This window comes from Miniopterus natalensis, chromosome 5 (genome assembly GCF_054644295.1).
Source record: "Miniopterus natalensis isolate mMinNat1 chromosome 5, mMinNat1.hap1, whole genome shotgun sequence".
NCBI lineage: Eukaryota > Metazoa > Chordata > Mammalia > Chiroptera > Miniopteridae > Miniopterus > Miniopterus natalensis.
Window position 1 is genome coordinate 25,751,606 of NC_142085.1, and position 26,971 is coordinate 25,778,576.

Consider the following 26,971-nt stretch of genomic DNA (forward strand, 5'->3'; position numbering starts at 1 on the left):
TGACATGCCTCATACGAATCCACCTTGACAAGTACCTTCAGATACTTCGTAAATACAAAGATATTCAGTAAATACAGTGCTTTTTAAAAGATACTTAGGGATTCAGCTCCGATGTACAGAATAAAATGTAAGAATTTTTTTTTTTTACTCTGTTAATGATAGATTCAATCTCAGCTGGGAGGAGTACACTTCGCAGTGACAATAGAACTACATGATCAGGGCTAGTTTTTCATTACAATTTAATTTGTCTTTATTAACACTATAAGGTTGTTAGTTTCATATCATCAACCCAAAATCATAATTATAAACAATTTAAACAAGAGTAGAAAAATTATTCCAAAGAGATTTTTTTGTAAAGTGAGGAGCTTTGGTGAATTTCAGTAATTTAATTTACACAATAGACCATATAGCTTATTTTGTTTCCTCTAATTTCTTGATCCCCAATAATTTTGACAAAAATCTCAGTTGTTTCCTTTGCTAACCTAAATATGGTTTATAATAAGAATTCATATAAAACAAACTCATAGCAATCTGTAATACTCAGGGCTAGTGCTCTGTTTATTTTGTTATCAGGGTCAACTTTTAGTGACAATGAAGCATTTTATCTGTTTAAATATGAAATTTTCAATACTTTTTGTGTAGTTGATTTCTAATAGGTCTTTCTCAATTCTTTATCAAACCTTCTTTAAAACTTAGCTATTGCTACGAAGTTTTGAGCCTTAGTTACATTCTAGGTTTAAAAAAGGAAGTCAGAAAAAAATGTTGAACCCTCAGTATCTTAATTTTTGAGATTGTTAATAATCTCACATTGTCTACTAGATGCTCTGAATTTTTTAGCAAATACTAGAAAAATTACTAGAAGTAATTTAGTCCTGTTGCTGATTTGCTTTCTTGTAGATCTCCAACTTACTCATAAAAAAATAACTTCCTTAGTTTTCTCTTACTTTTCCCCAAGAAGACATGGTATCCTTTAATTTCAGTAATTTAAATTTAATATACCTTGCTCTCAACATAGAACAGAAAAATCTCTGTATCCATCGAATACTCATTACAGATACTCTAATTTCTAATTTGGCATTATCTTTTGAAATTAACTTGCATCCCTCTTTGATTTTATGTTTATTATGAAAAATTCTACTCTCAGACCAAGGTTTCTCATATGGCTGCTCACAAACTCAGTTTCAGAAACACTACTCTTTGGAGTCTTAAAACTGAGCTATATATCTTTTATAAAATATATCTTTCACATTTCATTAATATGATTCTTAAGTGGCAAATTTTTATTCAGGATTTTAAAACTCTTTTACATTATAGTCTTTGCATAGTCTATATTATTTTGACTTTCAAATCACTACCATTCTTTTATATTTCAAAGGATGGCAAGTGTAATTTGTATATATTCAGGCTCTGTGAAATATCATTCTATCCTATCAACTTTAATATGCTACCTCACCAGATAAATTGAGCTCATATATATAGGAAAAAGACTTAAAATTATTTTATTTTAAATTTAACTACTAAAAATACATTTAAAAGACCTGTATGCCATCTGAAACAGAACTGTATCTCTTAAAAAAGTAAAAATATAAAAAATTATGGATGTTCTTTCATAAATGAGAGGTGTTTGCCAATTATTTAGATGGTAACAAATATTCTGGTTCTCCTTTCTAAGCACAAAGGAAGGTAGTTATAAAGACTTGCAATTAGCTGTGTTAGTGATCTAGTTGCAGAAAACTGTTAACACCGAACAGACTAAAATAGTTTTCAAAAGCAGGCATATTTTTAGAAACTAATAAAGTAACATCTATGAGACATTTACTGCTGTTTTGGTTCTCATTATATGAACAGTTATACTAAGTATAATCATCAAAATTTCAACAAGTCTAATTTAAAATGACTAATGCCCCACAATTTACTAATTTTAGCATTCAGTCTACTATTTTTGTCTGTTCTGAGGTTAGAAATAGAAAGCATACCAAGATAATAGAGCACAGCATAATCCCTTCAAAAGTATACATAATAGCCTTTTATGACAAGATATTTTCTTAAATAACTCCTTACTCTATTTGTGAATATGTTTTTTTAAATGCAGAATCTAAGCCAAAGAATTCCTCCAAGTTAGAATGGTATTTAAACAGTCTTTTTACTGTATACCATATCTTTTTGGCAAAATAAAAAAGTTAAAAAACAAAAAAATTCCAGTTTTTAAAAGGTACTATCATTTGTACAAACACCTACTATTTCTAAATTAATGGCTTTTATGTTTTAAATCCTTGAAGATATAAATTGGAAACTGCATAAAACAAATGTTTTTATACAGTATTTCTGCAGACATTATAACAGTAGTCACTATACTTCCAAGAAGTATACTTAATCAACTGTGAGAAAACTAAGAAAAATCCTGCCAGTATCAACATTACATAATGTAAGTAGAACCATTTAAGACATTAACCCTATCATATTAGAGTCCTACAATAAAAATAAAAACTTTGTTTTCTATTTGAGAAAATCTTAGAAACAAGTTAAAAAAATCCTAGGCCTCTACTCTTTTACATTGTAATTTTGTAATTAAATAATTACTTACATATCAGCTATCAACCATGTAAATTTATCATGAAACCTTCTATTTTCCAAACCACACTATATACTTCCTTTTTAGTTAGCTGTTCATAGTTAATGGTTACCTCTTCTTCTTCCAGCCTCTTCAATGAATCACCAGCAAATTTAATATATTGTGTCATGAGTGTGAGCAGAGCAGTATATCGTGTCCGTAGGTCCATGAACTACAAGGAAAAAAATAATAAAAACATATCTCCAGATGCCCTAAATGAGTTGAATAAACATTAAGTAATGATTGTAATACTAACCAGGCTTTGTGGCAGCCAACTACACAACTCCCCAATAATAGTGACTGGAATGAGCTTATTATGGTTGTGCAAACCATATTAAATGGCAATTCTCTTCTAAATTTAATCAAGAAGTATAGTCATTATAATCTGCAATTAATAATCCTGATCAAAGATTTTCAAAGGGTTTTTTTAAAAACAACAAAACAACAACAACAACACAATCTTAATAAAATGTAATTTATAGGTAGAAACTTTCTTATTGAGATGCTGAAAATGGTTTAGTGGTCAAGGCTGCACAACACTGTGAATGTACTGAGTGCAAATGAATTGTACACTTAAAAGTGGTTAAAATGATAAATTTTCCATTATGTACATTTTACAATATAAATATATAAATTTTACAAAGTATTTTCTCTCCTTTACACTCCCTCCCTTCTCTATTGTGCTTTTATTACCTCTTGAATGATGAGATCTGCCGAGCTCTGCATTCTCCGGCGTTTCACTGGAGATTTTTGTTGTGAATCGACCATGGCCCGGTAGGTCATTGTTTGTAATTCATAGTCCTGGATAAAGGAGTCAGTAAGATGAAATTAATTAAAGCAAAGTGCTAAAGCTTCCTAATGGAACTCAGTTTCACTGAGTAACTTTAAAAAACAACACTTTTAGAAATCTATCCAATCCTGAGATGTTCACAGATGGTAATAAAATCAGAAACATTTAGAATGATCAGGAAAGTTCCTAAGTCTCTTTAGCAGCTCAGGGAAACATTTAGTACAATATGCTAGTTATACTCAGCCCCCACCCTCTAGCTACGCAGTGGCACTGGGCATCGGGATGGCTAGGGCTGATTTATTATTGAAGAGTTCGAAAAGCATGAGAACTGAAAGCGTTAGAGGTTCTCCCATGGTATCCTCCAGGGCTGTTGTTATTAATCTTCACCCGAGGATATTTCTTCCACTGCCTTTTCAGAGACAGTGGAGGAAAAAACATGGATGTGAGAGAGACACATCGACAGGTTTCCTCCCACACGTGCCCCAGTGGGGGCCAGGGATCGAGCCTGCAACTGAGGTACATGCCCCTGGCTGGAATCGAACCCGGGACTCTTCAGTCCAAGGGGTGACGCTCTAACCCGTAAGCCAAACCGGCTAGGGCTCCAGCACTCTTAAAGAAAAAAGAGAGAGTGAGACCAAGGATAAGAGGAGGGAAAGAGGGAAGGAGGGAGGGAGGGGACACAAAGTGATTACGAAATAAACTGCAGAGCAGCTCTGTATTTCTTATGTGTGTGGAGGGGGGGTGTGTGCCATGCTGTGTGACCTAAACAAAATGAACAAACCAGGGGCTACCATGTGACTCAGATTTCAAAGAATTATTAAATACGTGTCAGAAAGTTTCAAATGAAGATTCTGTTTTCACTTTTTAACAGAGAGTGAAATGACTTGCAAAAGCTTGGAAAAGTTCAATGTAGAATCACATGCCCGAATATTAAATGTGATGCAAGTAACTGAATCCTCTTACCTTCACTGTAGCTGAGTACTGTTCTGCATATTTTTGACATTCATCCATTTTGCTCTGTTTCATTTCTATTTCTGACACCAACATCTATAAATACACACAATTTAGAAGACAAAGGACAAGGAGTTCTATGCTATTCAACTACTTAATATGCTCAGGAACAAAGAAATATCCACGTCATTTAATAGTATAGCTCCTTAGCCCTTAGCAAGTAATATGTAACACACCTTATAGGTAAATCACAAACTTCTAGATTAAGTCATATAAGTGACCCACAGATATGGGGCTCCCAAAGCAGAAATTACAAAACTTCATATATGTTATCCAAAAGTAGACTTGAAGCCCTTGGCCCCCCACCTATTCCTGATCAAAACAGAGCTAAAAACTACTGGCCCTTCAAGATGGATAAAAAACCTCAAAGCATTGAACCTTCTGACAAATGTGGCTTTCAATTTTCTACTACTAACCATTTTCATTTATTTAGGATCCCACAAAACTATTGTGACCAGCAAAGTACCAAAGAGATTTCCATACCTATGATTAAATGATCATTAGGGATTTGAAAACTGCCCCAACATGTTCCTTTCTTATTCCTTATGCTTTCAAAAATGACTTCCAATAAATCAAAGTAAGTGATCTCTGTAGGTTTAGACTGCAGGATTTTAATATTTACGATTTATTCCCTACCTTCTTCCAAATAGCTGCTGGCTTTTTCTTTCAATAAGGGAAAGGAAGATAAGAGGCATTACTGACCAAATGCAGACACGACCCTAGTACAAGGAACTGCGTTCACGTACCTTCTGCTGATTCAACTGTGTGGCTAGGGTTTTACTATTTTCAGGCTGATTTTCCTGAATCTTTCTCTGAGTAAGTTCAACTTGTTGGATCCAGTCATCTAAAGGGTGATAGGTATCTCTGTAGTACTTCAGCGATTTGCCAATGCCCTCTAAGTCCCGTAACCTAAAAAAATCATAACAGAACAGTCACAGTTTCCAATAGTATCCATTAGGAGGGTGAAAGCTGTAGTGAGGAAAGGAGAGACAGAATAACTACAATTGCACTACTAAGCACAACGACAGGGGTATGTGTAAAGGATTCAAGGGTAAGCACCCCGAGGCACACCTCCAAGGGCATTCATTCCACAGGGGCTTGGGTTCAGTCTAAATATTTTATTCCTGGAGTTGTATAAGGGAGCAGTGCACCTGATTATCCTAGACACAAGCCCAAGCGACTAAAGCTAAAAAGCAGGAAAACTGGAAGCTTAACTATAATTACTATCAATTAGCATGCCTTGAATACCAAAAGCTTGCATCAGTGGCAGTTCACTTTTGAAATAAGGAAAAAATAATTCAGTGGATGGTTCAACATGGACTGAGAGGGTACTTTCCAGGAGCTGTGATGAAATGCTTCAACCTCTATGATTTAAAAATCACTACATTAAACCTATATACTCCATGTTTTATAGAGATGAGATATTCTATATCTGAATATAATTTTTCGTCTCAAGGATGGTACTATATCATAAAAGCATTTTATGTGCATTAATATAAACATGGAAGGAGTGAGAAAAAACACTATTCTGTTTCCTTTAAGATGAGCCCTAAAACCATCAAATTTCCTTTCACTTTATTTCAGTCACTGGGTGAACGATTTCAACATTCTTGTATCTTCAATAAAATTGAACATCAGGTCATTGCAATTTCTTTACATCTTGTAGGTATCGATTGCTACATAAAGCCCTACCAAATGCACGGTATATGCTCTTACTAAGTCTTGTAAATTGGCAATAATTTTGAATTTTTTAAATATAGTGTTTGAATGTTGTAAGCTGGTAACAAGTAGAGAACTATATTGCTTTTCCCTTCAGGAAAAAAAGCAAGTAGATTATACACATGCCAGAGTGTATCAACAGTTTTAATAACAAAGTTGAAAAATATTTATTTTGAAGTTAAATGTCTTAAGTCCACCATATAAGAAATATAATTAAATAGAGCTCTTGAAATGAACACAATTTAAGTACATGTGAAAATTAACTATGTATATGAAATTAACTATATATATATATATATATATATATACATATATAAGGTTTTTATTTTTATTTATTTATTTTTTAAATATATCTTTATTGATTTCAGAGAGAGGAAAGGAGAGAGACAGACAGACAGAAACATCAATGATGAGAGAGTCATTGGGGATTGAGCCCGCAACCCGGGCATGTGCCCTGACCAGGAATCGAACCCTGATCGCCTCGATCCTAAGTTGACGCTCAACGCTGACCCATGCCCAGCCGGGCTATATATAAGGTTTTTAAAAATAGCCTAATAAGTTTAGATCCTACCTAGAGTACAAGGATAGACAGTAAATCTGTGCTAAAACTGAACAAAAGAAGATACTAACCTGTTGTCAATCTGAACATGAACATTTTGCCACCTTTCGGCTAACTGATCTGCTTTTTCTTTGTGCCAGTCAAAATCAAGGTCCCGTTCTTTGTATGTCTTAAACATTTCATCACTGATGGCTTTAGCCTTTTGCAGCTCATCCTCCAAGGCATGGAACACCTCTCTCTTTTCATCTACTTCAGCTCTCCATTGCTAAAATACATTAATTGGTGAAAGTTATAAAAACGTGTTAGCCACTCACTGGGTAAACACATTACTTACCTAATTTTACAATTCATTTACAAATGACTGATATAAAATCAGAGAAAGGAAAGAATATCTTTCATATATAAAAATAACGTATCAAGTTAAACCTTAAGAAATTGCCAATATTTGACTACACTTTGATCTAAAAAAACACACAACCTGACAATTTAATGAAGTTCAGCCTAACAGAATTTGCATATCAGTAAAGCAAAATATATCCCGTAAGTCTGCGACCTCTGTAAGTCTTTTTCATTGCTTATTTTAAATATATGTACTAATCTCATTGTATAAAACTGAATGAATACATTAAAAATCACTGAAATAACTTTGCACAATTGTTTTGCAATAGTTTTACTCAGTTCTATATACACATCCATAGATGCAAATGAGCATAACCACCAGTCTTTTTCCTTTTTTAGATTAATTCCTCTACTTGCCTCCTTGATTCCTTAAAATAACTGCCCCTTTCAGCAAGAGAATATATTACAAATAATTTAATTTTTAGCTTCAACTCCTCTTGCTGCCAACATAAATTGAGTATAAAAAGCTACTGTCAAGAAGATTCAAACTTTTAATGAGAAGAACTCGCCTCAAACTAAACATGCCTGAACATTTGTATTTGCAGTAAGCTAGGGTATTATAGAGATATGAAATGGAATGAATATAAATATAATCAAATTAAGACATTTAATGGTTGATGTTTAAAGATTGAAATGCTAGAGAAATACTTTTTGAGGACGATCTTGAAAAACAGCCAAAAGTGAGACTCATACCTTTAAAGTACTGATTAGATTCTCGATAGTATTCTTGTCTGCGATCACAGCTTCTTCTTCACACAGTTTAGTTTCATAGAGTTTTACAAGGGCTTCTGCAGTTTGAGTGTATTTTAACACCAAATTAACAGTTTTCAACCTAATAAAGAGAATTAAACAACAGCTTTGTATTGGTAAACATTTATTTTCCCATAATGCAGTCCTGAAGCATGATTATGATACAAACTATAGCATGGTCTTCATGTTGGAACACTGACACATTAACCAGAAGACTAATATTCAGCTGACTCTCTTCTTAATAGACAGCGTGGGCTCCAACCCATGCCCTGGCCCCCAAGCAGTATTTAGCAAGAGGTTCCAAGATCAGATGGTCTTCTTTCAAGCCTTGTTTAGACCTAGCTTGAAAGGAAAATCCTACAGACTGCAACAGCCGAGCTACTAAAACTATAGGCACAGTATGGGAAGATCATACATTATGCCCTAATCTCTGTGGCACATTCCCTTTCAACATGAAGAAACATCATAAATCCCTAGAAATACTTAATATAGTTAAGAAAAACTTAAAAAATGAATATATTCATAAAGTGAATATTTTAAATGGATAGCATATATGTAAAAACAGAGCAGCTGCATGAAGCATATTTACATTGAGATAGTGGTTACATACTTCTCTATGTAGATGGAAGACATAGAATAGACTTGGTTCATGTTCTGAAGGACCACACTGAGCTCAGACCGTAAGGTAGGGACTGATGGAGAAGCTGCTGCTTGGCTGAAAAAGTCTTCACATTTATTTGTGATTGTTCCCAAATCATCTTTAAGACGCTCCAGCTCTTTCTTTAGTTTCTATAAAAGAGAGAACAAACATTGGCATTAGGTTTTCACTCCAGATGGGGCATCTTTCTTTAAACAGTTTTAAAGCTCACATTTTGCATTATGATCATTAACTTAAAATTCCACTTGTTCTTTACTTTTTCTTTATCAAAGAAACTAAGCCATAGCCTTCAAGTTTTATTATCAATAATTCCCTTACTGCCCATCTTTTCAGGCCCAAACATCTAGCTTAATGCTTTTGTATGTAGCAGATGGTCAACAAAAGCCTAATGACTTCCACTGTGAGAAGCCCTCACAGCCTCCATCATAATGGGTAAGAGGGTTCCTGTTCCTCTGTTTATGTGAGTCAGAACTGAATTACAGAATCCTAGTTTACAATAAGCATTAAAAACATAATCAGACTCCAAAGTAACCACCGGGCAAAGCTAAGCATGTAAGAAGTCCCAGGAGTTGACAGTCATTAAGAGTAATTTACCTTAAGTTAAATTTTGCCAGAACACATTTAAACATCTATCTCACCTCCTGCTCTGTGATTCTGAAGACACTTTCATGCAAATCGTCTCTTTCCAGTGGAGTTCGGATCTGTCTGATCAACCGATCTTCACAGTTCTCTAACCGCAGTCTAATGTTTCTCACTTCAGAGATGTAGAGATTATAAACTGATTCCTCTTGTTCCTCTGTGAAAGTAAATATAATGTTTAGAAAATACCCTGTTTTCTATCTTTTGGATGCTCTTTCTCATGTTTTATTATGGCAGTTCTACTACTATTGGGACATAGTGAGTCAGACTAATGTTACAGTTATCATCACAAACTCACCCTACAGATATAAACCTTAAAACAGTGACCTTACAATTAATAAATAAAGTTAATACAATTTCCCTAATGCCATTTGAAGTACCCATTTCTGATTTATCATGTCCAAGGAAAGTAATATATTGCTCTTTTATGTTCACAAAAATGTGAATTATATTACTTGTCAATTAATTGTAAAATTTAAATAAAAATCCATAAAATGAAAGGCTATAAAATGTGTTAATGCTTAATATTTTTTAAAATAGAATATTACTAATACAGCTTTTGTCTGTAAGTAATATCAAAAGAGTTTGGAATAAAATTTATATTAAACAAAAGTTAACTGGACAAAAAATTTTTCCTTTAACCTCTGCATAAAACCCAAGTTTGGTTTTGGGAAATCTCTGCACCTTCCTCTCAGTTTTGCTGTGAATCTAAAAACGTTCTATAAAAGAAAGTCATTTTCAAAAGTCCAAGTTTGGTACATGGAAAAATAATTGGATCTTTCCTGAAATGAAAATATCATTCTGAACACTACACTGCAAAATCGTGAAAATGTTGAACAGCAGATATATTAAGATTTCATCATTTGTCATACTACCTTTTTATTAATCCATCAATTAGAAATAAAGTAATCCTTTTTTGCATATTCCCACCTTAAGCATGCTTTTAACTAACATTCCAACAATTGTGTCTACCCATCATGGGCTGAGTGGCATAACCCACCTAAGACTGAAATTCCCATTCGAGCAGAAAATAGCCTGTACTAAACACCTATGGGTGGAGGGAGACAAGGATGCCCATGTTTTACCTCTTTCTGCAGATTTCAGAAGTTCTTGATAATACTGCTTACACACATTAACCTCCTTTTCCAGCTGTGTTATATCTGGGCCCAAAAATATTTGAGATTCTTGGCTATCATCCAGAAAATCTTCAAAACGAGACTGTAGATTACTGAGAACTTGCTGGTGTTCACCAGGTAACATTGTCTTTATCTACAGAAGAACAATGACCATATAATTAAGTGTTTATAGTAGTAAGAGCTAAATTTCAATGGGACAGATCTCAGATTAGGGTCTCCTGGTGCAGGCCAGTTCATATTAATAGTCATAAATAGAAGAACCATTTGAAATTAATTTTCCTCTTTGCTAACAATTTCAGGTTTTAAAAGACAAACAGGGCTCTAAAATTCAATAAAGGAAATTAAACTGGACTCATCTGTGGAAGTCCAAACACTATATCTTATCTTCTTATCAAAATAAAATAAGCACTAAATGAAATATGTGATCTCCAGGTTTCCCCAATTCTCAGAAAGTGCCCTGTATACAGTAGGTATACAATGAACAGCCATGGAATGAACGAATGAATATTGGTTCTGCTGGACTCATTCCTATTCTATAGCAAATACAAACTCTATTCATGACAAGGTCACCCACATATTTGGACAGATCAGGTTGATGTGTAGATTTACACTTACTGAAGCCACATTGCTAGCTCGAATTTTATCAATTTCATTGATGAGATAATGCCAGGACACTACACTCTTCATGTTTATGTGAGTCTCATGCCAAAGAGTTAGGACATTCTGGTACTGTTGCTCAATTCTGAAATATATGAAAGAAAACACAGATTAGGCCTTTTCCCTCCCTTTGAACACATGCTACATTTTCTCTTTTTTCCTTTCTTTTTTTTATGTGTGTGTGTGTGTGAAATATCCCATATTTACTAGTTTTAGATCTTTCTGATCCTATGGGCCTTGACAAAGTATCGGTTATTTCTTTAACCTTCAAAGAGCTTCCAAAACCAGGGGTCTGCTTTTAGCTAATGAACACAAACCTGTTTGCAAAGTCAACCGCCTCTTTGTTTGGTGGAGGGACCGTGAAGCACACGGATGGGACCATCGCCTCATTCCCGGTGGGGCTAATGACCTTCCATTTAGCACGATGAGAGTTGTTCGCCAGAACACATTCATCGTCTTTGTAAATGGTTATCTGGTTTAAAATGAAGAACAGAACAACCAAATGAGATCATTGTTGACTAATCTTTTTTCCATACCCAATCTTGGGATTATTTTTTTGTTTTTTTTTAAGGTGGAAAACTTTACTAGTGAGCAATATGATCTCATTTTTTAAATATATGAACAATGCCAGAAACTGGTCTGTTTCTAGGAGTTCTAAGTACCTCAATTTGTCTGTAGTCACAGATGGCTTTGATTGGAATAGATGTTTTGAGTAGACAGTCAGGATTCCTTGGCTTCAGCTGAATTATCGTTTTTGCTCTCCCCATCAGGCTTGCCACTGTGCTTTTATACTGCAAGAGTTCTTCTTTCTCTTCCTAAGTAATAAATAAGTTGGATTTTAAATGGTAAAAGACTTGCAGTCTCTGTTGTTTGGGGGCTTTACACAAATGAAACCATCAGAAAAGTCTGCCCCGACCACATGGTCTAAACTTTCAATACCTCCCTACCCCTTCTTGCATCTCTCTTCCCTTGTTTTGCTTGTTGTTTTTTTCCTTTTGAGCATTTACCACTGTCTAACATACACATATATTTTACTTATTTACCATGTTTATTATCTACTCCGCCCTCAAGCATGTAAGCACCATGAGGGTGGGGGTCTTGTCTGTTTTGTTCATGTTCTACCACTAGCATCTAAAACAGTGCTTACGATACAGGACGTACTTAAAAAGCATTTGTGAATGAATGACCACACACACACACACACACACACACACACACAAAGAACACTGTTAAAGCATTTTAAAATATCAAGGCTATCACATAAAAAGTACTTATTTGTTACCAAAAAATACTAAAACTGAAAGTTTAAATGCTTGATTAAAAGAGAGGAATTATCAAGAGTACCAATAAAATATAAAATTGTGCTTCCTATAAAAATATAACAAAAACCATCTAACCCCCATTGTATGTTACTAACGTAATCCCTAGGTTTTCTTCTTAGTACCATTGATTCCTGGACAAGGTCTTCCAGCTTGTGAATGCTGCTTGATCTATCACAGCTGTACTTCCGCTGAATGGCATCTTTCAGATTCCTTAAGTAATCAGTAGCTTCTTTGGCATCATTGAAAAACTAGGGAAAGACAAAAACTGGTGGTTAAAGTATATCATATGCCAGGAAAGTACAGAGTTACCAAGTCCAATTACAAGGACTCTGTGTGTACCCCTCCATCAGTGAGAACAGAATAAAATCAAAGCAATGCAATGTAATAGGCACATCCCTCCTTTAAAAATGGATACCAAATGTTCAAGGTTTATTAGATTCCACACAAGTCTTAAGTAGGGGTGAAATTCCAAGAATAATTTAAAACTTCTGAAGAATAAAAAAAAGAGCTCTCAGTAATGAGAGCTCTGTGATGTAATGACTCTGTGATGAAAACACGTCCTTAAAAAGAGATGCATCTGTAAAATAAAGATGTTTCTGACATTTGAAGGGTTTTGTGGGGTTTTTTTTCAGGATTTTCCCCTTAATAGAATGCTTTAATGTATCCTATAGAACATACATCTTTTATATCCTACAAACAAACAGAACATTTCAGTTGATTTCCCCTGCACATTACATACATGTATCTTACAATAAGTGATGAACACATTTTCTGGGTCAGCCAAAATCACAGTGCCATCAAGTGAAGTGGTGATTCCACTCACATACCTCGAAATAGGCGGTGTTCTCCTTAATGTGCTGCTCCACACACTGGCAGAGCTGCAAGATCCAGCTCCACTGCGTCTGCATTGCCGCTCGGTAGGCCTGAAAGATAAAACAGACCCTGTCGCTGGTGGGAAATAATGATACACCTACACAGCAGTGCTTTTAAAGGATAAAAGGCTCTCCTGTCTACACAGATTGTAAGGTGGTTTTTTGTTGTTGTTTGTTGTTTTTTAGCAGATTAAGACTTGAAAGTCAGGCTAGTGAATTTCCCTCTACTCTAAGAGTATCAACTCACTCAAAACCAGTCCTAAAAGTTTAAATATCAACTTTTTAAATCAGTCTAGTCAATTTCTTTCAAATTTAAAACTTTAGATTTTTTTCTTAAAATATACAGAAAAGGCTATTTTTTCATGAAAAAATATTTAGCATTTGAAATGGAAGCAAGCTAACCCTTTACTCCATTCCCACTAACCCTTTTTCTACTCTATGGAAACCTTAAATATGCTTTCCTTTATGTCCTTTCATCTTTCTTTTTTTAATATATCTTTATTGATTTCAGAGAGAGGAAGGGAAAGGGGGAGAGAGAGAGAGAGAAACATCAGTGATGAGAGAGTCATCAATGATCAGTTGCCTCCTGCATGCCCACAACTGAGGATTGAGCCCGCAACCTGGGCATGCGCCCTGACTGGGAATCGAACCATGATCTCCTGGATCCTAGATCAATGCTCAACCGCTGAGCCACACCCAGCCGGGCTCATCTTTCTTTCTTTTCTCTGAATTTTTATATTAGTGAACCATAAAACACACCTTTGACACAAAATATATGGTTCTGTAGTTTTCTCTTTGTTTTTGCTTCTAAAACTAGGCCAGAACTCTTGGGACTGGGGTGGGGTGGGTAGGAGGGGATGATTAATTAATTTGTTTTACTAGGAAAACATTTGGGGGGGTGGAAAAGAAAATATGCAATCCTCTATCAGTGTAATTCTGGAGTTATAATAAAAATTATAATACCAGAAACCTTTCTTTAAAATATCTGCTTGCTTTAAATTTTATTTAAGACACAGTATATCTTTCATGAGGGCAAAAATATTGTAGGAGACACCTTAGGGGAACATGAGACATCCTTTTATACTTAAGGTGCAATTCACTGCCTTCCAGAAGGGGGCGCTCTAGATGCTCTGACTACCTAAAGTAAGCCTGTCATACTTCCTCCTTTTGGAAAACCGCATTCCTGCTGAGCTATGCTCAGGCAGGCTTTCCGAGTGGAATGGGAAGCACTGGAAATCCAGCAACATATCATAATTACAATACCTGCTCCTTCAAATGAAGCTACTTTGAGTAAAATGGCAATAAAAAACATATCGTGCATTGTTAGATGATTAGTTTCTTTTTTCATATAAAATATTGTTGATAGTTAACTATTCTCCATGTATCCACAAGACACTGACTAGGCCACTGGAATCATAAAGATGACTAATCTCATCCCTCAGGAAACTTTTAATTAGATTAACATTTCTACATAAAAGTAATCAGGTTCACCTCCACATTTTCTATTTCCATCAAAATTCTTAACCTATAATCATATATCCTAACAGCTCTCATCTCGGTACTCTAAGGAATGTTCCATTTTTAGTTTATCATCATACAAAAGTGTATCCAGACCCTTCATTACTCTCATTTCCTTCACTACTGTTCCTCCCGCTCTTCTGTGTCTTTAACATTCCTATGTGGCACCTCATGTGGATGCAACGCCCTATCTTCATATAAAAGAAGGGTCAGAGGTAACATTCCCAAAACTCCATAACGAGACCTAGAATTTTACTAATCTCTTGTGTCACGATGATTTCAGTGAACAAAGACATTCCTTTCCTCAACTGAGACAGCATGAAGCATGTCACATTTTAAGCACAGCTTCACTTTTTTGCCTCTGAAAGTGCACGACGTCTGCCCATGTTCCATGCTCCCTGCCCTCTTGCTGAACCGCCTCCACAGTTAGAAAGTCACTAACTAACCAGTATGCATCAGGCCAGAAAATTCAACGCAACACCGCCACCGCCACCACCACCGCCACCGCCGCATGGGCAACCGGACAAATCCCACATCAATTTTCCACTTCTGGGTCTGACAGGTACAGTCTATACCATGAGGCCTTGCCAGGGTATATTTCAATACACCTCACAAAACCAGATCGTAAGTAAAATTATTAATGGAATAATAGCGACTAATACTTCTTAAGAACATACTACTCAGCAAGAACTGTACTAAGGAGTAACCGTATATTATTGTTCTCATTCTCACCACAATTCTAAAGGTTAGAGGGAATTTTCCCATTTTAGGTTGGTGGATGAGTCTCATTGAGGTTGCATCACCTGTGCAATGTCACACAGTCAGGGGAAATAAAACATCAAAGCTTAGAAAGTCAAGGTCCTTTGTACTGACTGCAATATGCCTGTTGGGTCACAGGGGTTGACAAAGGTACCTTTACTTTAAGTGACGGGTGGGTGACACACTTAGAGCAAGAGAAGCGAAGGCAAATCAGTATGACTTGTCAGAAACACTATTTTCGATCCAGGTTGTAATAAGAACTTGATAGTTGACAGTTTTCAATTTATTAGCAATAAAAAAATCTGTAGGGTGATAATCAGATGTCGATATTCAGCCATCACTTTTACACCTCCCGACTTACCTCAATAGTTAATCGGGCTGGGTGATTTTCCAGAAGTAGCTGCTCTGCTATCTCCTGGACTGACTTAATATTTTCTTCCTTTTGCTCCAGTTCTCTCATTAATTCCTAATTCAAGAAGGAATTCAGAAATGTGTTAGAGAAAGATCTAAATCTGAAATACCAACTTTAAGATTCAATTTCAAAAGTTGCTTACAGCATGGTAATCTTTTTTCCGAGCTATGCTGGTATTTCTTTCACTCCAGTCATAAGCAACTTCCTCCTCTTCTTTTTCATTCAACCAAATAAGTTCATTCGTTGCACGAGTTATAAAATTATGGAGTGTATCAAGGTGCCGTTCCTGATTCCTGGATGTATTCTTTATAAGGAAAATCATTGTAAGAATCGTGTCTTTGCCAAATAGAGACAAAGAAAACAGAAAGTTTTAAAAAACTTACCAAGAGTTTTGCATACTGACTTTCTAATCTGTGCAACTTTTCTGCGTAAGTTAATTTAAGAGGTGCCGTCATTTGGATCTATAATATGGTATAAAAAAAATGCCAAGGTTAGGAATCTTAAAGAATTCTGACTCATACTCAATGTATCTATATCTTGTTACAGGGTCTTTACATAAAAAGCAAAACAATAGGAAGCTAAAATGAAATATATTCAGATTTTAAATTCATATACCTCACTGATCTTTGCTTCTTTAAGGCTAGATTCAAATTCTTCAATAGCTCGGTGAACATTCTTATGATTTTCTAAATGGCTTTCAACACTTGGCAAATCTGATCCCCATTCAGTGCGGTCCAGCTGCCCCTTTAAACAGAAAGACACCAGGTTTAAAACAGAAATGGATAGCAATAAAGATGGAAATGCTCGGGTAAAGGAAACATAAATTTTTTTTACCTGCATCTCATCAACCCAATTTAAAAGATCCTGAACAAATTTCATGTTGATTTCTTCTTCTGTTAAGTTCTGATCCAACAAGGAAGACTTTAGAAGGGGCTTTCGGATCTGCATCAACTTCAGGGTTTGCAATGAATTTGTCTCTACTCCTGAATTGAAATTTGGAACTAATCCTGTTGGGAAACCAGGTGTATAAACTGGAGTGAGGGATGGAGTTAGGCGAGAAGTCAGACCTGATGACAGGCCTGATTTCATACTAGAAGGGGTCAGAGAAGGCGTTAAACTCTGAGTCAGCCCTGAGTTCAGACTGGGGTTTAAGGTCTGTGCAAATCCTGAGTTCAAACTTTGAGTAATTCCTGATATCATGAGTTTTGTCTGTTCTGTCGTCAGCATGCGTCCTTTGCTGTACACTGAGGAACATTCATTCCTTAAGGCCATAATTTCATCGCGCAGTTTTGCAACCCTGAAAAGAAAATCAAAAAGGATAAGCTATAACAGGCATTTTTCATAAAGAGCGAGCCGTAGGGTACACTATGGACTTTAGTTAACAATAATGTGTCAATACAGGCTCATTAATTATAACAAATGTATCGTGCTAACGCAAGATGTTAATAGGGAAAGGAGGCTTGTAGGAGGCATATGGGAACTCTGGGTACTTTCCATTTAATTTTTCTGTAAATCTAAATGGCTAAATAAAGTCTATTATTTGAAAAAAATCACTGTAATCATATTGATAAAATTTTGCACCACAACTTTTTTCACAGAATTATACTATGAGCACTTTCACTATCACAGTCTTTATAACTATCATTTACAATAAACATAATTACTGCATTATGATGTGATCATTCTCCTATTATATGACCTTTACGATATTTCCAAATTTTTGTTATTATAAAACATTTTCACCTGAACAAAAAGTTTTTCATTTATATTTATTTATATATGCTTTATTGTTATAATTACTATAGATTCCTAGAGGTGGAACAACTGAATCAAAGCATCATTTAAAATTTTTGTTTAATATATATATCCTATACACATTGATAGCAATATATATATGTACATATATATGTATACATGGTTCCATCTCTATCCCCAAACTTACTTCCCAAAAATATAGATTTTTATACACATATATTTTCCCAACATTTTGTTATAAAACATTTTCATATAGAGAAAACTAGAAAATTGAATTTAAAAAAAGATACTTTCAAATATACTCTTTTTCAAAGGTCACACATATTTTAACTGTTCATTACTACAATACTAAATATTATATGTATTATAAAATGTTTTTCTATTACTTACCTTTGAAGAATATCTTTTAACACACCAAAATACACCAGAATTAAGGCGACACGCATTTTCAACTAAAAAGCGCTTAAGAAATATAATTCATAAAATCATCACACTCTACATTCCTATCTTAAGTGCCTATGAAGCCGTTATACAAAAGGACAGGGCATGAATAGGTAAGCAGCACATTTACCTCTGTACCAACTGATCTGCATGGTAATATTTTCCATCAATAAGTATCTGCACATCGATTACATGCTGGCGTAAAAGGTTCTCACATTCAAGTATAAAGCCGGCGATTTCTGCTTCGTTCTGAAACTGCACCCCTGATTCTAATCTTTTAGCATCCTGTATTTTAAAAGAAGTCAATATTAATTTTGTGAAACAAAGCTTCAAATGTAAAACTGGATATATGGGAACACAAGACCACTTAGGTTCTCTGTTTTCCCTTTTGGTTCAAAAATATGTTTTGCCTTTGTTCACTGTCCCTCAATAGAGCAAACAGTGCTCATAATCTTTAATAAACTTTACATTCCAGTATACAAAAATACCAAGAATTGACCAGATGTTATGCAAAATTTAGTTCATCCAAATGCACAGACCCCTCTCCCACCATCCCAATGCCTCCTAAAATTCACTTACAGACTGAAGAGCGTTTCGAGCAAGTATCAATTTGTCTTCGCAGATGACACTGTCCCTTTGAACTCGGTTGGCAATCTGCTGCAACATTTCCAACCTGAAAGAAAACAAAAGAAGATGCAGTTTCTACCTTTGAAGTTGCAGAGTTCACAATCACTGAAAAAAGCTGCCCCCCAAAAAGTCCCACACCAGTGATTCGATACCTGTGTCCATCAACGGATTCATTGCCGAAGCTAATGCAGGAGTTAATCAGTGTCGGCCCACAATGAACAGAGAGAAAATTCTCATTTGAATCAAGGCTGGTTCGAGTGCTGGTAGTGTTACTAAACACAGAATCACTACTGTGGTAGCTATAACTACTGCTGTGCATTTTTATTCCTGAAATGATATTCTTTCTTGACCATTGAAAGTAGACTAAAAAGTAGGTCTGCAAAAAGCTCGACTTCTAACGGTGAAAGGCGGCAGCTGAATGTTCCGGGTTGAACGGCTCCTTAAATATATGCTCCAACATGCATATTCAACACACAGTGAATAATATGCTGATAACTATTCAAAAGAATCTCCCCTAAAGCCATGCGTTTGCTAGCTGAGGTTTGCCTTTTGTAGCTTGCACTAAAGCCCTACAAGTATGGGCAAGGCAGGCTGATGGGGCGTCACTGAAAAAAACTGGCCAAATATTTTCACCAAGTGTCATCCAGTTGCAACCACCTAAAAAACAACTGAGGTGCCTCGCCGAAGCCCAGGTACAATTAGTAAAAGTTATTCAGGCAACAGCAATCATCAGCTAAAAAACCACAACTATTCAATTACAGCCTGACTTTTATAAAGGGCCAGGTCCATCTTAAACAACACAAGGCTAAACGCTGGCGTTTATAAGCATGTATAAACAAATTTGTTTGATGAGAAACAAAGTACATTCCCGTTTTAACTACCTTGTCCTTTCTTTGTTAGATTAAATTAACTGGAGACTGACCCATTTACCTTTTGTTATATGACATGCTCTCAGGAATGTTACTCTAATCTCCCTACAGTTACTTTATATTTTTAAAAGCCGAAGTTCGAAGTAGAATATCGATGCAACGCTTGCGAATTTAATTAGTCTGTGCTTGTTTTTCCTTTCCTGGAAAAGAGTCCCTCATTTGTCTTCTACACACTCCTATGCCACAAAGCTATTATCTGCAATATATAGTTAATGCCAAAAAACTTGTTGCATCAAGAAAATTGAAAGTATTTATCCAAACAAGCTCCTGAATATTTTCCTACCCCCAACACTACAAAGCGAAGCTCGCTTCTCCACTTTCAAAGCTGTTATTTTCTTTTCAGAAGGCAAGAAAGGGGAAATTTGAGAATGCCACATCAAGTATAGTTAGTAAGCAGAAAATCTCAAAATAATATCAGCACCTAATGTTTATTAAGCAATTATTACGTGCCTGGAAGTTAACTAATCATTTTACCTACATTACCTCACCTCATACTCATAATCACCGAATGCGGTAGATACTATTACATCCTGTTTACAATGAGGAAACTGAGGCTTGGAGAGGTTAATAAACTTGTCTAAACTGACATGGCTTGCAAGTTGAGCAAATAATTTAATCCAGGACTGACTGATTGCTGGACCTTGAACTCCTAACCACTGCATTCTTTTATTAACATGTATTAAAATCCAGCTACTATTCTGCTGACTAAAAATCAACTCTGTATTCTTTTTTAGTAGACTTGCCATTACTTCAGATGATTAGCTTAGTATCTCTCTAGTCGCCTACAAATGCCTCCTCTGTAGAAGGTCCATCAGTGCATTTCAAGTTTATTTTGGTTCCCATGATCCAGTTATGTTGATATAATATTATGCTTTAACAAGAGTGTGATCAGTAATTTAATAAAAGACTGATAAGTTAGACTTGCTCTCATGCTGTCAGTGCTTTATTTCATATTTCAACAACGCCGAGGTCAAGTGTGGAGCACAGAGAGCGTGAGTATCCTGAGCGCCTCTCCATGCGCCAGGCCCCGTGTTAAACATTCGCAACACAAGGGGCGGTGAAAACAAGTTTGTCTCCACATTCTTGGAGCTCATAACAGTGGAACAGGTATAACCCTTAATCAAACGATCACAGAAATAAATATAAAATTACAACTGAGGTAAGCGCCACAAAGGAACAATACACGTAAATATGGGAGTTATAATAAACAAGACATCTGAACCAGCCTAGGAGACCATGGAAAGTTTCTTGAGGAAGTAACATTGGAGCCAAGATCTGAGAATGATTAGGAGAAAAGAGGGGGAGAATGAAATAGACTTCCCTGCCAAAAGAGCAGAGGGTTGCAGACCTCCTGGGTATGGAGGAGGGTGGGACCTTGGCACGTCGGAGCTCCCAAGAGACAGCCAGTGTGGCTGCACGCAGGGCAAGGAGGGTGTGTGTGGGAAAGGCTGAGAGGTGGGAGCCCCTGCCCCTGTGGAGCTCACAGCTAATGAGGAACAGAGATTCCAACTCCCACTAGGCTGTGAGGAAAGGATTAGAATGAGACAAATGCATCCAACAAGTGTCTCCTGACGCACCTTCCAGGGCCACTGGGTATAGTGGGAGAGACAGAGTGATGAATAGTCGGTGATGATTTCATGGAACAAATGCATTTGTAGAAGTTGTCTGAAAGGGAATTAACCTGATATTTACTGATTGTTTTCTGGAAGTCACCTCACTACTCTTTAAAGGGAGGCAGACTAGACTCTGGTTTCCATTGCCCCGAAGAAAGAGGGTCATAGCCAAAAATATAAGAAACAAATAATTATTGACCTATAAGGTTCCAGATCCAGGCCCTGTTGATATAAGTCAGTTTGAGAAATTGTCCTGGGTTATCTGGTAGGTTTTAAACCTGTAATCACATTATCAGATGAGACTTCACACACCAACCCAGCCTATCAGGTCCTTTTTGAACATTACTTCACTGATTTAATCCCTCAAATCTCTTACAAGAGTTCCTAGATAAGAAAATGAAGCATCAGAAAGACTGAATGACTTATCCATGGTCACAAAGCCAAGGAAATGGAAAAGGTAAATGTTGGTGCTAGGTGCTCTTGGCTCCAAAACATAAGTTCTTTCCATGAGAACAAAGAGACCACCACCCCCGTTTCCATGGCAGAAAGAACTCAGCTTACCTTTCTACCTCTGGACGAAGGGCCTTCTCCCTCTCGAGCATGGCAATGATGAGCTTCCCCCACTCTTTTTCTATGTCATTTGGATGATAACCTTGAAGGAGTTTGATGCGTCCAAATTCTATCCAAATCTTGAGAACACACAAAAAAATTAATGCAAAACAAATATGTAAAAATAAATAAATGAATAATGATTATAGTTGACAATACAAGGAAATGTCTGCTTACCTCTAATAATTTATATAAACGTTTGATTTTTGATTTTTCTGTCTCCTTTGGTGGAATTTCTGTTTCTTTAAACTGTAAATACTGATTGTAAAGTGCCTAAAATGAAAGGGAAAATAAATCAATGCTCCAACTTCAAAGACCTGTTTTCTTTAGGGCGTAACGTTAACACTTCAAATGCTACTGACTGTGTGTGTCATATACATTCTGTGGAATTCCTTTATAAAATCGATACTCAAGGCCTATACCGATTGCCAGCTAGTTGGCAACCGGGTTACATAGGACTTGATGAGGGCGTAACTACTGATGTGAACCGTGACTCAGCAGGTGCCACACAGGTATCTGGATAATAATAAACCATGGTAGTGCTTACTATGGCTCTACTAAGTCTCTCATCATACAAACAAGAAAACACCTCCTTTAAAGTTAAATGTACTTTCCAACTGTGGCAAATTAGCTTTTGGAAAAATAATCTGATACAATTTCCATAAAGGGGGGGGGGGGGGGGACCCAAAACACCTGTTCTTGTCTAGTCCATGGATCTATCCTTGAAAACAGGATTTTTATCAGATAGATAAAGCTAAAATTGGGGGTCAATGTCCCACTGGCTAAGTTAAACAGATCTCTTAGTAAACAAAGGTAGATATCAATGGTTATGGCTTTATTATAGATATTTCAACCATATAATTAAATTATTATCTAGTTTGCAGATACTAATTTTGAATCTCATTATATGTACTAAAAAGGACCTTCATAAAATTATGTAGATAAAACATCTCCATATTTAATAAGTATATACCGATTATTTCATCCTGGTTAATGCTGTTTTAAAAAAAGTCCTTTTAATCTTCAGGCAGACACATTTCTGAAGAACTCCATTCAATGTTTTGCCGGCTAATAAAATTACTAGCATTTTCCCCATATATGTTTTCTTTTTTATATTACATCCTATCCTAGGCACCAGCAAGTAACCCTGGGTAATCAGTCAAATGTTTTCCGAAACTTTAAGAATCTGCATTAATCAAAAGCCAGTACAAATTTACCCAAGTGTCTGGACAATATGAATCCATTTGGAAATAATTTGCGTTTGAAATCTGAAAATTGTTTTGAGCTTAGGACACAATGTTTCAAGACAAGCACCAAATACCATTACAGGCTAAACACTGTTCGTGGTAGACATGGTGACAGAAGAGGGAAATTGTTCTGGCCCTGGAAAGGTTTACATCCACATAGGGAGACTTCACACAAACAACTCTAGAACACTTAAAAAGCATTGTATCAACACACGCCAAGTGACTTTGTGCCAAGGACAAACCCCCTGTGGCAATGTGAATGAAGGGCTGCTTCACAGATGTTCTGTACCGATACGTGAACACAGTGAAGAACTTGACTAGGGCCCACTCTGGGTCATTAAAGTTTTTGTGACTCCAGCATGATCATGAAAACAAAGCTTATAATTCAAGGACTTAGACTTTGCTGTTAATATTCACAATGTCCATTTCTTGAAAGAAAGCGGAGTATTTTGCTATTACAAATCCTAATATACAAAATGAGATAACACATTCTCCAATTAAGTTTCTATATCTATAATGTCCTTTATATTTCTATAATGTCTTTGCCTCAAAGAGTTAGACCTGTTTTTTAGTAGTAGCAAATGTTTTACTAAACCATGAATTCACTTATACTGGAGGTGAGATATGTATTTTAAATTCATAGTGAAATACAGTATGGACCTCTTGCTATACAAAAGAAGCCTCTGAAGCAGTTTTTAACAGGCACACTCCCAACCATGGTCACCCTTGTGCAAGCTTCCCAGGGTCCCTCCTACCCCAGCCATCTGGTGGGCTCCAAGCATTTCCCACGCACCAAGAACAATTTGGCAAGGTCACTTCCAGAGACTCTCTCAAACCTTAAAACTCTCAATTCAAAGCGAAGGGATTATAAATTTCTTAAAGATATTTTTGCTATTATGTTTTAATTACTAATATTTACCTCCACTTTCTAGGTATAATAGGGAGATGAGTACATTTTTAAAAATGCCTAATTATTAGTGTCTTGCCAAGGGCAATTTTGTTTGAACTTCTAAATAATGGAATTACCCTGGCCAGGTAGCTCAGTTGATTAGAGCATCATCTGGATACGCCAAGGTTGTGGGTTCAATTCCCAATCAGGGCATATTCAAGAATCAACCAATGAATGCATAAATAAGTGGAACAACAAATTGATGTTCCTTTCTCTCTCTCAGATCAATCAATAAATAAAAACTTAAATAAGAGAATTATTACAGCATTATTTAAGAGTGTAATAATCAAGTCAATCCCACTTAACTCTTGTAGTGCCACTGACCTTTAGTTCTACAGGGTTATTGGGAAATGTTCTCTCGGACATTGTGGTCACATGGTGTCGAATCCACTGGATGAGGTAGTTCACCATATTCTGGTATTCAATCCACTTGACTTCAACATCCTAGAACAATAAAATGACAGAAAGGGCACACGTCTGTAGGTAGCAACATTCACATCTAATACAGTTTAATCGGCGGTCATTCTGTGAATTTAAATATCTTTAAGCCTGACAGAGAGAGCTGGCTAAATGTTTTCTTACTCGCCATGCAGTCCCAATCCTTTCCACATAGACAGCTTAAAGGCAGGCTATCAACATCTGACCCTAAGACTAGCTGATGCCTGCCAATCCGAGCCTGAGACAGCGGCTGCCTGGGCCGTGTCGAGGGGGGCTCTGAGGCAGCATCTGAGCACTGCAGAAAAGACTTCCACAGTCAGCCTGCCAGGGGCTCAAAAAGGGGGAATGATAGGGGATATAAGCCAAGTTAGCTGCCACTCTGCCAACCTTTTAGATCTAGGTCCACTGTATGTATGAAACTCAAAAGACCTAATTAAGAAACTAGACAGGAATGAAACCTACAGAAAACGTGTGTGGTGAGATTACTCAAGTACTAGTTTAGCAAACTTTTTAAAAATGGAGGAAACTGGAAGGCTGTCAACTACTATATTCAATTAAGTATTTGATGAGTGCTCATTATGTTCAAAGCATTGTGCTAACCGTTGTAATAAAAATATAATGCTTTAGGACATAATAACTATTATCAAAGAGTTACTGTCTAGATGTGGAAACAAGAGAGATTCAAAATATGAACATCTGAACAAAATGAAAAGCAGTATTTAATTGTGTTGAAATAACTGGTAGTATATGCTAGAAGTTGAGATAAGAATCAGGTAAGCAAAAGTGTGCCTAAAATGGTCACTACAGGCTTCCTGGGAGACACAGTCCCCCTGAGCAGTTCTGAAACTTCCCATAAGTAATTGTTGGTGGGGGGCAGAGAGGAGTGGATAAAAGATAGGGGAGTCCCAAGTGAGTCAGGACTCTAAAATAGAAATGCCCTGGCTACCAGCAAACAGTTCCTGTTGAGATGTCATAAGCTAAAAATGAAGACAAGCAGAATTAATACATGCAGAATTTTGAATGTCAGAGTATCTAGATTGGATTTAATCCTGGAAGCCATACGGAGCCACTGAAAGTTTTTAAGTTAATTTGGCGACAATGTGCAGTTGATGGGAAGAGAAAAATATAGGAGATGGAAAACCATGAGAAAGCTATCATCCTGGTTCTAGTGTGAAGAGATTAGAGTCAGGAATGGGATGGAGGTATTGAGACAATAAAGCAAGGAATGGCCACAAGAAACATTCCCAAGCAACACTCAACACTGAGTCCTTGGAGAACTGCATTGAATCAGAGGAGATGAACAACCTTCGGGATCAAAAGGACAGATAAGACCTTTGAGAGAAAGAGCCAGAGGAAGAGAATGGAAATCAGTCTAAACAAGGAGGGTGGGAAGAGATTAATTGGGGAAGAGTCAACCAAAGAATTTTCAGGCACATATGCATAGTCAGTGGACACAGACAATAGTGAGGTGGAGGCCTGGGATAAGGCGGGAGCTGGGTGCAGCAGGGAAAGAGGGGAGAAGCAGGGGACATCTGTAATACTCTTAATAAAAATAAATTTAAACAAAATTTTTAAATGACAACAGCCAACACAAAAAACAAAACAAAATAAAACAAAACAATAGTATACAGAGGTGAAGTAAAAGACCAAAAAAGAGAGCTCACCAAGATGAGCTCCTAAATCTTTAAAGTAAAAATTTTTAATGGTATCTGCAAGGAGGAGGGGAGAAGCCCAAAATGAGGGGTGCTCATCCTCAAATGCGTAACACGTAATAGGGTTTCCTGTCTCTTTCAGAAATGCATAAGCACTTGTTAGCATGACCACTAAAAAATGTATGATTGAACTGAATTACACAAACCTTTGGCAAATTGTGGACTAATAAAGAGTCCAAAGCTATGTGTCAGAGACCTTTCCCTGCTTACAAAGGAGCTCTGTTAATTTGGCAGAATAAATAACCTTCCTCTGGGTCTCACTGTTAAAGCAAAGAAACAATACCAAACCAGCTTCTCTCTTGGGATCATATGAGTTAATAAACTTGACAGTGACTTCAAGTATGAGATAATCTATACAACTACATCAAATAGAGGAGCTGTAAAATAGTAGCAAGTTAAAAAATGAAAATCTCCAAAATTCAATGGTTTATAGCTATTATTTATGAAATGACAAGTAACTCTGAATATCAGCCTACTTTATGACACAGAACACATTTTTTGTTATATTTCAATTTTAATGGTGGAATGGAACCATTAAAATGCACGCAGTATCAGTTTAATAAACAGCATATTAACTCAAGTTCTGTTAAAGATATTTGATATTTAAGATAAAAAACACTATCAAAAAATTCAGTGAACTGGGAAACTGGGTGTTGCTGAGTCAGAAGCTTCTAGAATGGAAGAAATCAATACTTACATTTGCACCGATTCCTTCACCACCTTCAGGGACTTTGGGAAATGCATCATAGAGAGATGACACATACGTTATTACTGATTTTTCATCAGGAGAGGAAACATCAACATCTAAAAGCAGCAACATATATTATTTCAAAATGTTG

General features: G+C 36.2%; 1 protein-coding gene across 6 annotated transcripts in view; it reads right to left on the reverse strand.

Moving 5' to 3' along the window:
• DST (dystonin) overlaps positions 1 to 26,971 on the reverse strand; it is a 399,279-nt gene that overhangs the window by 142,439 nt on the left and 229,869 nt on the right. For 4 of the 6 annotated variants that reach the window (XM_087817457.1, XM_087817456.1, XM_087817454.1 and 1 more), the window contains 25 exons: positions 26,830 to 26,936; positions 24,307 to 24,426; positions 21,964 to 22,059; positions 21,739 to 21,866; positions 18,588 to 18,681; positions 18,139 to 18,293; positions 16,647 to 17,109; positions 16,428 to 16,556; positions 16,196 to 16,273; positions 15,955 to 16,116; positions 15,762 to 15,866; positions 13,079 to 13,174; positions 12,374 to 12,499; positions 11,592 to 11,744; positions 11,247 to 11,401; positions 10,888 to 11,014; positions 10,222 to 10,405; positions 9,136 to 9,293; positions 8,450 to 8,628; positions 7,783 to 7,921; positions 6,762 to 6,955; positions 5,159 to 5,321; positions 4,365 to 4,448; positions 3,305 to 3,412; positions 2,685 to 2,783 (listed from right to left, as the gene is read on the reverse strand). In XM_087817457.1, the coding sequence (XP_087673583.1) occupies positions 2,685 to 2,783; positions 3,305 to 3,412; positions 4,365 to 4,448; positions 5,159 to 5,321; positions 6,762 to 6,955; positions 7,783 to 7,921; positions 8,450 to 8,628; positions 9,136 to 9,293; positions 10,222 to 10,405; positions 10,888 to 11,014; positions 11,247 to 11,401; positions 11,592 to 11,744; positions 12,374 to 12,499; positions 13,079 to 13,174; positions 15,762 to 15,866; positions 15,955 to 16,116; positions 16,196 to 16,273; positions 16,428 to 16,556; positions 16,647 to 17,109; positions 18,139 to 18,293; positions 18,588 to 18,681; positions 21,739 to 21,866; positions 21,964 to 22,059; positions 24,307 to 24,426; positions 26,830 to 26,936 (3,602 nt within the window). Of the gene's footprint in view, positions 1 to 2,684; positions 2,784 to 3,304; positions 3,413 to 4,364; positions 4,449 to 5,158; positions 5,322 to 6,761; positions 6,956 to 7,782; positions 7,922 to 8,449; positions 8,629 to 9,135; positions 9,294 to 10,221; positions 10,406 to 10,887; positions 11,015 to 11,246; positions 11,402 to 11,591; positions 11,745 to 12,373; positions 12,500 to 13,078; positions 13,175 to 15,761; positions 15,867 to 15,954; positions 16,117 to 16,195; positions 16,274 to 16,427; positions 16,557 to 16,646; positions 17,110 to 18,138; positions 18,294 to 18,587; positions 18,682 to 18,787; positions 19,055 to 21,738; positions 21,867 to 21,963; positions 22,060 to 24,306; positions 24,427 to 26,829; positions 26,937 to 26,971 lie in introns of those variants that run through there. The other 2 variants (XM_016198032.2, XM_087817455.1) reach the window with 2 other exon arrangements.